This window comes from Lissotriton vulgaris, chromosome 8 (genome assembly GCF_964263255.1).
Source record: "Lissotriton vulgaris chromosome 8, aLisVul1.2, whole genome shotgun sequence".
Classification (NCBI taxonomy): Eukaryota; Metazoa; Chordata; class Amphibia; order Caudata; family Salamandridae; genus Lissotriton; species Lissotriton vulgaris.
Genome location: NC_141696.1, coordinates 1,431,422,308 through 1,431,437,448, shown reverse-complemented (window position 1 = coordinate 1,431,437,448; position 15,141 = coordinate 1,431,422,308). Strand labels below are relative to the sequence as shown.

The window sequence follows — 15,141 nt, the reverse complement described above, 5'->3', positions numbered from 1 at the left end:
GAGGAAAGAGGAGGAGGGGGCCGAGATCCAAGATCAGCGAGGGAGGAGGTTGGAGATAGGCCAAAATTCATAGGAGCAAAAGCAGCGAGCAACAGAAGTGAGCCTGTATGGAAGAGAGGAGCCAGGGCAAACAATATGAAACAACAAGGTTGAGAGCGAGGGGAAGAAACAGAGGTAAGGAGAGAGAGAGCTGGATGAAGAACAGACCATGAAAACAAGTAAATAAAGGCTCACAAGAGCGAGGCCAGCAAGTTCGGGGGTGCATTCCTTTGAAGTCTGATGAGGGGGTGAGGGGGCGCGGGGAGCGACTTCCTTTGAAGTCTGATGCCGAGGCTCAGACAAATGGTGGTGTGCGAGCGGCTTCCTTTGAAGTCTGATGCGCAGGGCGGGGGAGCAAATGGTGAGCGCGTGCCCGGCGCACATGCACTGCCCATAATCCGCATTCCAAAACCCTCTGGCAGCCTTTCCTGGAGCCCCTACATTAGTCTCGCAGGAGCAATGCGCAAGCGCATTGGCTCAGGCGAGACCTAAAATGGGCTTGGAGCCCACCCGTTACTTACTATTTGTTGGCTTGCCTGGCATTCTTCTTTACCGCCTCATAATTAGTCAAAGCAGCCTAACATCCTTTCCGTTCCTCTCTATGGAGCAGAGACCAAGCACTGATTCAATTTAATCCGTTCCCGTCCGCTGCTCCCGACGTGATTGAGGTATTATTTTGTTCTGCTTAACTTTTATTGCACTACAAACAGATGATGTGTGACTGGCAAAAACATGCCCAGCAGGGCAAACAAAACTGCAAAGATTTATTTTCTGTCGATAACTTTTTTTGGCCAAGTTACCTTTTCTCACTTTGCACTCATGTTTTCTCTCTTGTTTCTGCTAATGGCCGCTGTTTTCAAAAGATGAGGATTGCTTTATTGCAAAGTGCCATTGTTTCTTATGTGTAAATTCTCAAATGATGCTTTAATGCGTAGTGGTGTAGTAAACTCCAATCCTACCCTCTACAATCCACGCCAGTCCACACCACCTCACCCTCACACACCAGTCCGTCCCACTCAATCCTATCCACCCAGACCAGTCCAATCCATTCCATTCCATCCCACCTCACTCCAACCCAAACCACTCACACCATACCATACCAATACGAATCTCTCATCCCAATCCAATCCACAACACTCCATTCCTACCAACCCACCCCACTAGAGTCTGCCTGCCCCACTTAAAACCAAAACCATCTGCCTCAGTCGTCTCACTCCAAACCAGAATAATCTGCCCCCACTCCAGGCTAATTCACCTCAGCCCAATTCACCCCACCCCAGTCTAATCCACTTCACCACAGTCTAATCCGCCTCACCCCAATTCATCCTACCCTAGTCTAATCCACCTCTCACAAATTCACCCCACCCCAGTATATTCCACCTCACCCCAATTCACCCCACCTCATTATATTCCACCTCACCCCAATTCACCCCACCTCATTATATTCCACCTCACCCCAATTCATCCCACCCTAATCCACCCCACCCCAATTCACCCTACCCCAGTCCACCTCACCCCAATTAACCCCACCCCAGGCCAATCCAACCTACACCTCCCTACTCTAATCCACCTATCCTATCCACCCCACTGAATCCAGTTCACACCACTGCAATTCAATCTACTCCAGTCCTGCCCTCACCTCCCCTCTAATCCAACAACCCCTTCCACCTCAATCCATTCCACCCCAATCTAATCCACCCTACTCATTCCAGTCCACAGCAATGCAATCCAATCTACTCCACTCCAATCCACCAGATTCACCCCACTCCAATGCAGACCACTCCATCCAGCCCACCACACTTCAATCCACCCCACTCCTATTCTGTTCACCCCACTCCTATTCTGTCCACCCCACCACCCCACTCATATTCTGTCCACCCCACTGCAGTCCAACCCACCCCACCCCACTCTTAATTCACCCCCTCCAAACCACCCTTCTGTAATCCAGTCCACCCCACTCTGATCCGCCTTAAACCTATCTAATCCACCCCACACCTATCCACTCTATGCCACTCCAGTCTACGATAGTGCAGAGCCAGTTGATCTTGTTTTAATGTACATTTGTGTATAAATACATGCAATCACATATGGTGTTCACATTCTTTACACTCAAACACTTTTTAACATTAAAGCATGCACTATTGGCTTTAACAGTGTTAGAGGTAGGGAGAGGGAGTAGGCAAAAAGGATGGTTTTCAGTTTAGAATGGAAGTGACATTTATAAAATGGACTGTGGTAAGCAAGGAGGCAATTGAGTGTACTTTTCCAATGTAAAATACTCCTTCATGCATTGCAATGAAAGTTCTTCCTGGAAGGTGGTATGGTGCACTCAATAGTATGAAGTGGTTCAGCGCTACTGTGTGGCGCCATAGCCCCCTCAGTTTATATTACATTGATTTATTACCAATAAGACTGTCAAACAGGTGTGCTGTCAAGCTGACCTATAGACGAAAGTGCCTCATAGTATGTCCTGGATGTTTCTATTATGATCTCAGGTTGGCCCCTTGAGTTCCAGGTACACAGTCTTATATATCTTCAAAATGCCAACTAAGACCTATAAATCTTTTGGGACTTGTTCTGTATTTCAATGAACATAATCTCCAGCAGTAAGTTCCTTTGCAAAGAGATGGCTTAGACTAGGCATTCACACTTTGTGTGTTCCAGTGATGTATTGTTTTGAAGTCTCAAACCCAAGCTGCTACCTAGATAATGTTCTTAGCATTTGTACACCACTAAATACCATGGATATGGAATCGTAGTGCATTCTCTATTTGGACGTGCCATCATTTTGATCTTTGAATGCCATTGCGCAGTTGTATCTTTTGTTGGTATTTGCTTGTGTGAGGCTTCTAGGTGTTTGCTCAGTGTCTAGTTTAGAACTGGGAGTTTAGCGATGTGTGTGGATAAATCGGTTTTTCTTTTAGTGTGATGGTAAGTTATAGTCTTTCATGTAAGGTCTGCTTGATGTTGAATGTTTCTTTAAGCAACTGTTCGAGGAGTTGGTGTGACTTACTCATAATATGCTTTTGACGTGGTCCTGAATTTCCATGAGTAAGTTGCACCTACTCTTGGAAACAAAAATGCCCTTTGAATATCTTCAGTGATGAAGATGAACCTCGTAGCATCAGTTCACTAGCAGCTTTGAATATCTAGTCAGTAAGTTGAGCAGGAAGACCAACCAGTCCGATAAATCTGAATATATTTTGCAGGACACAGGCTTACCCTTGTATTGGATCTGCAAAAAGTCAACCTGTTTTTCAACAAGAATTGAAAGTACGAAAGTACTCTCCCTGATACTTAATCAAATACATCATAGTGTCTAGTCATGCTAGCTTGACAGCAATGCATGCAGAATGATCATAATCTGCTCCCCAGTATGTCTCTTGAGACACGTAGCAGCTCTTATTGGGATTGCAACTATTGCCATGTCATTAGAGCAGTAAACTCAGATTGTGGTTTTTTTTTCTTAGCATTATAGTTACTGTGATTTAATAATGAATCCGTGCGTATTGGAGTTTGAGGGAGTGGATATATTTTCCTGTCCAATCTTTACTTAAAGTTAAACTTTGAATTGAGGCAAACGTTTGATAGATTACTGGTTTCAGTTACATTAAGGTCTGTTGGAGGTTTGCAGTCGCATTCAATCTTGTGTTTCTTAAATCATAGATAATTATTATGTTAAAAATTTGGTGGTAATTGAGGACAGTTCTCTTCTACAAGAAAATGGGAATATTGACGATTTATGCAAAATCCTATTTTAACAATTTAATCTGGTGAATGATAAAGCAAACTCTACACATACCACTACAATACATTTACTTTTGATTTGCTGTCCGGTTTTAGGCACGTTTGCTAAACTGTTGTCCTTAAATGTCTCTTCAGAAGGGTAAGTATCATAGTGTCTTTTTGGAATAACTTTTGCTTCTTGTTTTTTTCGCAAGCAGTGCAAAATCTAGAAAATTGAATGAACAGAATTAATAAAAATTTGGGTCATCTGTGCTGGGGCTGTAGGGAAATATTTAAATAATGCAGACATATTGCTGTAAACATGTTTTTGCTGAGGAAATGTGAACATCAGATGTTAAATGGAGCAATCCTAGTTTAGATTAATTTTTCTGTACGTTATTTTACTGTTGCAATTGATCACAAGTTACCACAAATGCTCAATGTTGGTGGCAGCTTACCCTCCTGTAAATCTAGCACTGTCAAATTCTATTCAACCGTCAGCATTTACAACCATAAGCCAACCTACTAATTGGTCAAAAACCACATCTAACCTCCTTGTCCCACCACCTACATGTATCTATTGCATTTTTGTACGTTATCTTAAGCAACTCTCCTTTGGTTATCAGCTAAGTTTGTGCAATATAAATGACAATGCAGTCTAACGTAGTATTTACATTTTCATCGTGTACAAGCTGACATCCTTATCTGTCCTGAAAAGCAAACATTACTATGATTTGTGAAGGGCAGGGACTGTAATAAACTACGGTGATTAGTAGCTATTGTCTAGTCCCTACCTCTGCTAACCCCTTTTCTAGTCTTTTGTACCTCTTCAGAGTTATTGTGCAAGCAAAGAAGTGTTTTGAGGTGACTCATTAAGAGAATGTAATAGGAAGATGACAATAAAGTAAATGTACTAATGGAACTTCGTGTTGACTAATAATGCATGTACCATTCTATTCATGATCTGAAATAGCCTTTGAAATAGCATCTACCCTATTCACAAACCATTTATATGTGCATTGCAACAAATCATAAATTTTCCTTAGTTTGTTTATGGAGCATTTCTGGATATTTACTTGGCGTTAATAGGAAACATTCTGAATTGTATTTTGATTTAGATTACTCTTACTAACCCTGATGAAATGTTCAAGCGCTGTACTGCGAGCAGCATGCTACTCCGCACCAATTGTAGTTTATTAATTTGCATTGGGGTTATGTTTGTACCCTGGGTAATAACACTTTTTCTCCATTTTCTAGACTGTAATTCTACAGATACAATAATGTCTCAGGACTCGCAGCAAGGCCCGCACTCCTTGACCCCTTCTAGTGTCTCCATGCCCAGGTCTTCCACGCCTTCCCATGGTCCAGCATTGGTTCCAGAGTCAGCAACTGTACAGAAAACACAGTCCAAAGTGGTTTATGTATTTTCTACCGAGATGGCTAATAAGTAAGTCAAAAGATGTGGCTCGTGTACTGTTGTGGCTGACAAACAAGCAAATGCATCTCTAACAAATAAGCAAGTGCATCTCTTTTTCCTCCCCTGCCCCTTCTTCCCCTCCTTACCATACCTTGTTGTTTAATCTTCAGTCCCTTCTCTGCCATGTAATCCCCCTCCTGCCCTCTATGCTACTCTTTCCTCAACTCTTTAATGCACTCTTACCTCCAACCTGCCCCATAAGGTCAGCTAAGGGTGTGATATTCCTTAGTTCAGAAATGTACTTCCTTTTAAAAGCCAGCTGTTGCTGTCTGCAGGGCCAGTAAGCCAGTGCCCTTTTCAGTTTTTCTTATAGAAGCAATTTCATTTGGTGGACTTTCGAAAAAAATGATTTATAATTTATAGATGCATAGTTGTGCAGTGTTCGCCTTGCCTTCAATCCTTCAACAACTGCTTTACTGTGGCTTCGGACCATGTATGAATGTATGCACTATAAATATATAGTGTTAACCTTGTCAGAAAGGAAGCAGAGTACTTTACAAAGTCAAAAGCAAGCATATTGTCAACAAGGTCAGGTCAGGTCACTGGTTATTTCGAGTGTACATCATTGTGATGTAGTGTTCTTTTAAGAGAGACATTTTCAACTCTATGCTAAATTGGAGCCTGTGTTCACAATGTAATTTGTTGATATACAAAGGATTAGTGTATGTGTGTTCATTTTTTTAAGCAGTAAACTAGAGCTCAAGATCTGGGGTTGATTACTATTACAAATTCAAGAACTTGATTTAATGTAGGCCTTGAAAGTAAGGCTTCGTTTTACAACTTGTCTGTTAAAAGCAAGACTTGTTGGCTTTGCCAGTGCTTGTTTGTTCTTTTGCAGTGCAGATTGACTGGAGCCGATTGAGTGCCACTTTGAAAACGTTGTTGACTTTGGCTCCAAATTAAGCAGTTAAAATACGAAATCACATAAACGTTAGTGTAATATCTAAACATTAATGGTTTGTGAAAAGAAAAGACCCAGGAAGTACTGAATGACGACGTGATCGAGACCATTCAGTCCACTTTTCTTTGTATTTTTTATTTTTTTTTCTTTCTAAAATTTTAATTTTATTCCTCATATACCAGAAGTGGGTATTCTAGAAAGGGTATCTCCTCCTCTCCTTAGTGCGATGTTCCGTCCGACTGGACCAAATCTACCATTTTGGCTCCAGATTGGGAGGAGGTAGGATACCCCTCCAGCCTCCACTGTGAGCTAGGTCCACTCCATACCCTGTAGTCTATACGGCCCTCAGTTGGGTAGGATACCAAGCACCCACAGGACCCAGGTGAAATCATAGGAATATATCTAATCGGTTCCGCCAAGCCACCAGGGCCGCCCAAATTTTGTCAAGGCAAGAATTATCACATGCAAGATCGGCTTCACTGATATATATAATATAGCTTAAAAAATCTGCAAAGGTAGGAGTAATCTCCGACTTCCAAAGTTTACATATTTCTCGTCTAGCTATAATCATTGCATAGAATATAAATGTAGTCCTCATCTCATTAAGCTGAGATCCAAACTCTAACCCAAAGAAAATGGTCATCAGAGTAATTTTAAACCGTATATTGCACACTTCTATTATAAATTCCTCTATTTTGGACCAAAAAAGAGATAATTTAGGGCACTCAGCAAACATATGTATGTCGTCTGCCTTGGAAAGTTTACAGCGCAAACAAGAGTATTCAATATTCGTAAACTTGGACAGCTTCTTGGGTGAAAAATACGCTCTATATAATGTGAACAAGTGGTTTCGCTTTAAGGGGGCGGATTTAACAACCGTATGCAACAATTTAAAAGAATCTCCCCAAAGACCTTGTAATTCGCCATGTTGTAGAGCTATTGCTTCTCCCCATAATTTATTAAGTTCAGGTTCCGTGACTTGATCTTTCTCATTTAGTGCCTCGTACCAAAAGGAAACTTCTTTTTTCCAGCTCCCTTTTCTCTTCACTAGATCAAATTTAGGATTAGTTGTAAGATTCCAAGTTATAGTACAACACCAGCTGGATAACTGATAAAATTTGAATCTAGTAAGGGTTCCATTTGTTAATATGGATAATGAATCCCACTCCATTAGTCTAGAGTCTACGATGAGATCTTGCCACTGTCCAATGCCCGCTGTTCTAAGAGGAATAGATAATTGATCCCTAAGGCATTCGGGTGTTCCCGGCGAATCCTGTATGGGGGCAAGGGGAGTGTAGTAAGAAATGTCCCATTTTTTCCTGATAAACACCCAATTTCTCAAAGCTGTTCCCAAGACCTTTAATCTGACCTTCTTGTAGAACTTCGGGTCTCCGAACTTAAATAAAAAAGATTCTTTACCTTGAGGAATGTTATGTAACAAAGCTTGAAATAGTTGACCCAAACAAGATGTGTCCGCTTTATCGGCCATTGACCTAAAGTTTTTAAAATGAAAAGCTTGACAGTAGTGGAGAATGTCTGGCAAAGCAAGCCCGCCTGTTTTAATCTTTCTTCTAAGTTTTTTCATAGAAATTCTGGGCGATTTGGAGTTCCAAATAAAGGACCCTATCCTTCCCTGTATTTTGGCAATATCTTTAGGGCTAAATGAAAGAGGTATCGAATTAAAAAGGAAGGTGATCTTTGGTAAGATGATCATCTTCAACAGATTAACTCTACCAAAGATGTTTAACGCCAGTCCCGACCAACGGTGTAAAAGTGTATTAATATCCTTAAGTACCCTCTCCAAATAAACTTTGGGTATTTCTGTAATGTTTTGTACAAGCTGGATACCAAGATATCTCATACGGGTCTTTACACCAGAAAACCTAACCTCCTGGTTCCATTGCATGACCTCAGTTTTTTCTTTGTTAACTTTGTACCCCGAAACTTCTCCAAATGCTTCTGCTTGTTGAAATAATTGAGGGATTGACGTTTCGGGATTAGATGTGAACATTAGGAGATCATCAGCATATAGGGCAAATTTTAAATTTAGCTCATTCAGGCGAAAAGGTTCAATTAGATCATCTGATCGTAATTTGATAACAAAGGGCTCCAAGTATAAATTAAATAATAAGGGGGATAGGGGACAACCCTGCCTAGTGCCACGTGTAATTTTAACCCAATCTGTAAGTAAGTTATTAACTAAGAATTTAGCTCTGGGCTGGCAATATAACGCTTTTATCGATGTTATAAAGTTAGTCGGTATGCCAAACTTTGACAGAGCTTCCCACAGGTACATCCAACTTACTTGGTCAAAGGCCTTAGCAGCGTCGATGGCTACTATGCTTAATTTTTTTTTTTTTTTTTTTTTTTTTTGAAGACGTTTATTATTGTAAAAGGGAAAGTGCAGTACAAATAGCAGAGCCTACAACCCTGCGGGCCGGCTGCAAGAAGTCCGTGAATTGTACAGGCATAGGGTTACAGAGGAAGGCATTATGCATCTTCTCCTTCTTTTTACGGCGTGCCTCTTCACTGGTGGATTATATATACGTTGCACATTTCGCACACAATCTGTTCCATAATTGACGTCTCATTTTACATTTTACTATAATTCAACCAGTAACTTTTCAACATAAACAGGGGTGATCATATCAGTATGTCCCAGCGTGTCTGTGTTGCCAGTGCCGTGCCACACAGCGTCCGTGCGCACGGCACCAACGTCCCATCAACATGTTGGACATGCGCCGGCGGCGCAGCAGTGAAATGTGGGGTCTGTGGCCCGCGTGTGTGAATAGCTGTGAAGCTGGTGTGGGACAGGGTCCGTGGGCGGTGGTATCCCCCCGTTCGTCGGTTCAGTGCACGGTGTGCGTGGCAGACGCAAGTGTCGCCCCTGTTGCATGTTCGGTGGGTGGCACCCATTCCTGCGTTCCTTGCCGAGTGTCCAGTCAGTGGCGCGTAACCGCCGCTGTGTGACGGTATGTGTTCACGCATCTGGCAAGCACAGGAGTGCGACATCTTTGACTTGGGGTTACGTGGGGGAGGTCGGACAGGAGGGGGGGGGAAGTGTACTCGTGGGGGTTGGGTCAGGGCAAAGTTGCTAAGATCCACGTTCGGGCTGTTGTGTGATGGAGGGTCCTCGTGTGTGTGCGGCTGATCGTTGGTCGTGGCTTGTGCGTCGGGGGGAATCAGTGCTGCCTACATGGAGGTGGGGGGGGGGCCCAACGCGGCGCATGTTCCTGTCTAGGGTGTCGCCGCTCGTGGGGCGCCTATCCTTCTCAGCTGTCTCTGCGTGAGCCCCCTGGCCACGCCTTCCTCCCGCAGGGACACCAGGATATCATTCCATACTTGTGCGATCGGGAACTGCCTCAAACCCGCTATCTCTTCACTTCGCAGCGCCGTGCCCTCTGCTCTGGCCCAGTTGAGAAAGGATGTGTACCAGTGTGTGGGGGTTGGTGGTTCTCTACTTTTCCAGTGCTTGGTGAGTAGGCGCTTGGCTGTGATGAGGCCTAGGTCCCAGAACCGGGCTATTGTTTTAATTTGTTTAGTTCTCTTGTATAGCCCGAGAACGCATGCCTCCCACGTGTTGGGTAGCCCCGGGCCTGTGCTGTGCGTCAGGAGCGATGTCACCTCCCCCCAGTATGTGGACAGAGTCGGGCAGCTCCAGAGCATGTGTAGGATGTCGGCATCCAGCAGGTCGCACCTGGGACAGGCTGTGGTGTCTGTCGCGAAATACTTATTTATTCTATCTGGTGACAGATATGCCTGATGTAGTATGTACAGTTGAATGGTGCGGAAGCGGGAGTTACGTGGGATGTTCACAGGGCATGGCTACTATGCTTAATGGTACCTCCTCCACTGAAGCAAAGTCAATTGCCGCAATGGCCTGAAAGGTCAATTCATTTAATTGTCTGCCCGGCATAAAGCCCCTCTGGTCCTCATGAACAATAGTCTTAATAACTTTGGCCAATCTCGCTGCCAAAACCCCTGCAAAGATTTTATAGTCCACTTTCAGCAGCAAGATTGGCCTATACGACTCAACCAATGAGGGGTCTTTATTAGGTTTCAAAACCAGGGTTACTGTGGCCTCTGACCATGTCGGGGGTATAGGATCTCCTTCTAAATGTATTCCATTAAAAAGGGCCGTTAAAATGGGACTTAAAATTTCCGCCCCTATTTGGTAGATTTCGGCTGGGAGTCCATCTGGGCCTGCAGCCTTACCACTGGCCATCCTCTTAAGTTGATCATGTACCTCTCCCTCTTTAATTGGTGAGCTTAAAAAAGAGCTATCCGTCTCTGTTAGGCGTGGTATACTTACTCCCTCCAGCCATTGAGCTACCTCTTCCAAAGCTATTTTGTCATTGCTCCCCATATATAGATTTTGCATATAGGTTTTAACTTCACTCAAAATCTCCCCGCTATCTGATGATATATCGCCAGAGCTCTGTATCCTCAATGCGGATATCTGGTTCCTAACACGATCTGCTCTGGCCTTCCAAGCTAGTATTCGCCCACATTTCTCCCCATAAGAAAAATTCTGGAGTCTACTCGTATCCCACCTTAATTTAATAATTTTATCTAGGTTGGCCCGGTATTTAATTTTTAAGTTCTCTAACTCCTTTTGAATGGATGTCACATCCATCCGTTGTTCTAAGGAAGCTTTCTGTAAATCTTGCTCTTTTTGCTTTATAAGAGATAAAGAGTCTTCATCTTCCTTTTTTCTAATTTTATTTCTTATCATTTCGGATGTAAATATACCTCTTAAGAAAGGCTTGAAAGCATCCCATAATATTTGCTCCGATACAGTGCTCTTATTTAGTTGAAAATATTCTGTCATATGTTTCAATAGTTCAAGCTTTAGATTCTCTTGTGATAATAAGGATCTATCTAAGGTCCATCTCCTAGCTTGTAAATTCTGTGGGAGCTTAAGCACTAGCTCTACTAAGGAATGATCTGATAATATTGCCGAGATATAAGCAGTGAAAAGGGTCTCAGAAAGAAGACTTTGATCAATAAGAAGGAAATCAATTCGTGAGTGGTGCCTATGTCTGTGGCTATAAAATGAATACTGTATTGTGATTGTCCTATGCCTTTTATGATTTTAACAAAAATCGAATAAAGAAAAAAAAAAAAAAAAAAAAAGAATAGTCTCTGTTATTCCGATTCTTAGTCCTCCAGACCTCTATCAAATTGAAATCCTTTATTATGTTTCCAAGCTCTCTTTTAGATCTAAGTAGTGGAGGTACAGGAGCCTTAGAAGTGCGATCCAATCTAGGATCGAATACCAAATTAAAATCGCCACCTAATATGATAGGGGCATTCAAATCGATAAGGCTAGTTTTCAGACTAATCAAGGCCTCTGGCGCATCTTGATTTGGGCCATAATATACAGTACATGTTATCGTTATGTTTTTTACTACCAATGATGCAGTCAGCCATCTGCCTGTGTTATCTGTTTCATATTTCTCAACCCTTATTCCACTATTAATTCTGATAATTATCATCACTCCTCTAGTATTATTGCTCTGCTGAGAACATAGAATGTCCTGTATCCATTTTTGATTTTTAAAAGCCAATCTACACTCCTGTGAATTAAGGTGGGTTTCTTCTAATAGAAGAATATGGGCGCCAGACTTATTTAGGAATTCACAAATTCTACCGATTTTTCTGCTTTCCCTCAGTCCATTAACATTCCAGCTAATTATTTTTAATTTATTCTCCATATTCCTTGATTATCCCCTAAGGGGAAGTGGCTCTTAGTTACATATTGACTCTTAGTGCTCTCAGAGTTTCTAGCTATATGAGGATTTTTTTTTTATTTTTTTTTATGCTCCCTCCCTTCCTTCCCCACCCTCCTCCCCCATGAGGAACCTTCCCTTATTACCTTTGGCGAAGATATCGCCATTCGAGGCCCTTCCGCCCGACTGGAATTCTGGTCCTATCTCTGCAAACTATACAAATCATATGTACCTTCACCCATCTAGTCACAAAATAAAAAGATCCTTTTTTTTCCCCCCTGCTTTCCTGTGCTTTACATACATTTTTTTTTTTTAAAGCATCTTTGTGGTTTATTTCTCCTTCATCTCCCCCTCATATTCCAAAACTACAACTTTAATGTAACTATTTATAATGGTATTTCTACAAAGTGGTGATTCTATTCTATTAATATAATCAATTAAAGTCTCAAATTTAAACATTCCGTTATCTCATACTTTCCGAGCCTCTTTCAGACTTATTACAAAGTCGTCTAATTCGTGGGGGAATGTGAAATTATAAGTCTTATTATTCCATACCACTCGTAGGGAAGCAGGAAATTTCATCATCACCTGAGCACCCAGACCTCTCAATTCCTGCATTCTGGATCCTAACTCCCACTGTCTTTGGGCCGTCGCTCTACCCACATCAGAACGAATTAAGTACTTTGAGGACCCTATCTGAAGTGAAGAGTCCCTCAGAGCCCTGCCTAATATTAATTCTTTAACAGAATAAGATAGGAAGTTAACCAAAATTTTCCTTGGGGCATTTCTATCGGAATGTCTATGAAAGGGATCTCTATGGGCTCTCTGTATTTCGCGCTCCAAGTCAATATCCGGTCTGTCTTTTAAGATACCTTCTCTCAGGAGCTTGCAAATCATGGTTTTAACATCACCATTCTCGGACTCCTCTGGTATTCTCAAAAATTTCAAATTATTGCGTCTTGCGTGGATTTCCAACCTTTCCATATCCTGTTGGAGGGCCTGATTCTTGGCTTTCAGGTCGGATATTGCTTTGCACTGCGCTTGTGAGGCCCTTGAAAGCACGGCAACCTCACCCTCTAATGCTACGGTTCTTATACATACATCATCTAGTTTTCCTTCCAAGATAGTGCATTTCTGAGCGATTTCCTTTTGGTTACCTTCAGAGATTTCAAATTTAGGTAAAAGTTTTGCCAAAAGATCATCCTGTAAAGATCTAAACAAGTGCTCCATACTTTCACCTCCTACTTTATGTTGTTTATCCTCACTTAAACCACTTCCTGTCGGAGAGCCAGCTACCTCCGGGGATGTATTGCCAGTTACGGAAACCACAGGTTGTGAGTCATCCCTATGTAGATCAACGCTTGGGACGTCATCTGTTACCTCCATTTCTGGGTCTATCAATAAAGGTCTATACCTGTTTTGCAAAGTCACTTCAACCGAGTTTTGTGAAGCCACAGGAGTTGAAACCTGCTCAGTGGTGGATGGGTCTAAGCTAGATGCTGTTTTCTCCATGATTTTGAAGTATGACGTTAAGGAGGGGGCTTGTTTTGAGGCTGCAAATGTCTTTTTTTTTTTTTTTTGCTTTTTCCCCTCTACGTTCTTATTCCTTTCTCTCCTCTTTTTTCCGTAATTTTTTCTTTGTATTAACAATATTGCAAGTCTTTAACCGATTAAATGTCAACGAGGTTCAGTCATTAACCAGAAGAAAAAAAATGGTGCCTTTCATAGGTTTAACATTTTTTAGATACATTTTGTCTTAATTGGTTCACAATGAAACAGGCCCTTTTTTGCTCCTTAGCCTGAATTTGTAACGGAAAGATGTAATAAAATAGGGTGACTTGAATTACTTTGAAGGAAAACATGGCAAGATTACATACTTTTTCGACAGCAACTTATTTTTAACCCCTTCGCTGCGGCGGCTATTCCGCCGCAGCGCTAAAGGGGCGGGGCGGCCGCATGCTGGTGACGGAGCCGCTCCGTCACCAGCCGCGGTTGAGCTATGCTGGTGACGGAGCGGTTCCGTCATGACCCGCCCCGCTCATTATGCGGCCTCTGTTGTTCTCCCTTCGAGAGTTTAAGGTTGATGTATATAATTATGCGGACGACCTGCAGTTGGTTTTTGTGCTAAATTCTCACAATGCTGCCGAGGAATTTCGAGCAACTATGTCTTTTATCCAGAGGTGGATGTCTCTAAACCACCTTAAGTTAAATCCGGGAAAAACGGAGCTCATTCTACCTGGGAAGAGTGAGATCAGTTGGAGTCCTAGCTTTTGGCCGTCGGACATGGGCTCGCCCCCAAAAAAATCCCGTACAGTAAAAAGTTTGGGAGTGACTCTTAGTGACGATCTTACCTTGGAAAGTCAAGTCGGAACTGTGGTCTCCTCGGGGTTTTTTTCAACTGAGGAAGATCAAGAAAATAGCACATCTCCTTACAGGTTTGGCCTTAATTCAGACAGTTAGTGCTCTAGTCCTATCTCACATCGATTTCTCAAATGGCCTCTATTTGGGGGCGCCTATTGGCCAACTTAAAAGATTGCAATACTTGCAAAATCAAGCTGCGAGACTTATCTGCAAAGTCCCGAAGTGGGAATCAATTAGACATGGACTAGAGACTTTGCACTGGCTGCCTGTGGAACAGAGAGCTACATTCAAGGTGGGCTGTATTGTGTTCAAGGCTTTGGAGGATAAGGGTCCCATGTTCCTTAGACTACTACTGCGCAAATACAAACCCTTGCGCAGCTTGAGATCAATCCACAAAGACCTACTTGAGGTCCCTCGTTTCAAAAAGAAACGTCAGGGAGGCAGCAGTTTTCAATTTCTAGCTGCTTCATTGTGGAATTCCCTCCCTTTGACTCTGCGACACAGTAAGGACCTCCTTGCCTTTAGGAAGGCATTTAAAACTTTTCTTTTTTCTCAGGCTTATTGTAAACAGTGATTGTATGTCTTCTATGTATTGTTATGCTTGACTCTCTCACCAGCGCCAAGAAGCCCTTGGGCGTATGTGCGCTTAACAAATAATAAATAACCTAACATAACATAACATTAGAACGCCCGCGCAGGCGCGGCGGCCGGGCCATGACGGAACCGCTCCGTCATCAGCACAGCTCAACTGTAGCTGATGACGGAGCGGTTCCGTCATCAGCATGGAAGGGGTTAAAGACCAAATCAGTAACAAACATAGTGATAAATCAAGTAACAAGTGTCTGTGTGTGTGTGTGTGTGTGTGTATGGGTGTGTATATAATATATAATATATATATATATATA

At 42.5% G+C, this 15,141-nt stretch overlaps 1 protein-coding gene across 4 annotated transcripts in view; it reads left to right on the top strand.

The window, feature by feature from the left end:
• The window catches only part of BCL9 (BCL9 transcription coactivator), an 823,614-nt gene that overhangs the window by 726,167 nt on the left and 82,306 nt on the right, over nucleotides 1–15,141 (top strand). For all 4 annotated transcript variants that reach the window (XM_086935499.1, XM_086935500.1, XM_086935501.1 and 1 more), the window contains one exon: nucleotides 5,023–5,212. In XM_086935499.1, the coding sequence (XP_086791625.1) occupies nucleotides 5,023–5,212 (190 nt within the window). The remainder of the gene's footprint in view (nucleotides 1–5,022; nucleotides 5,213–15,141) is intronic.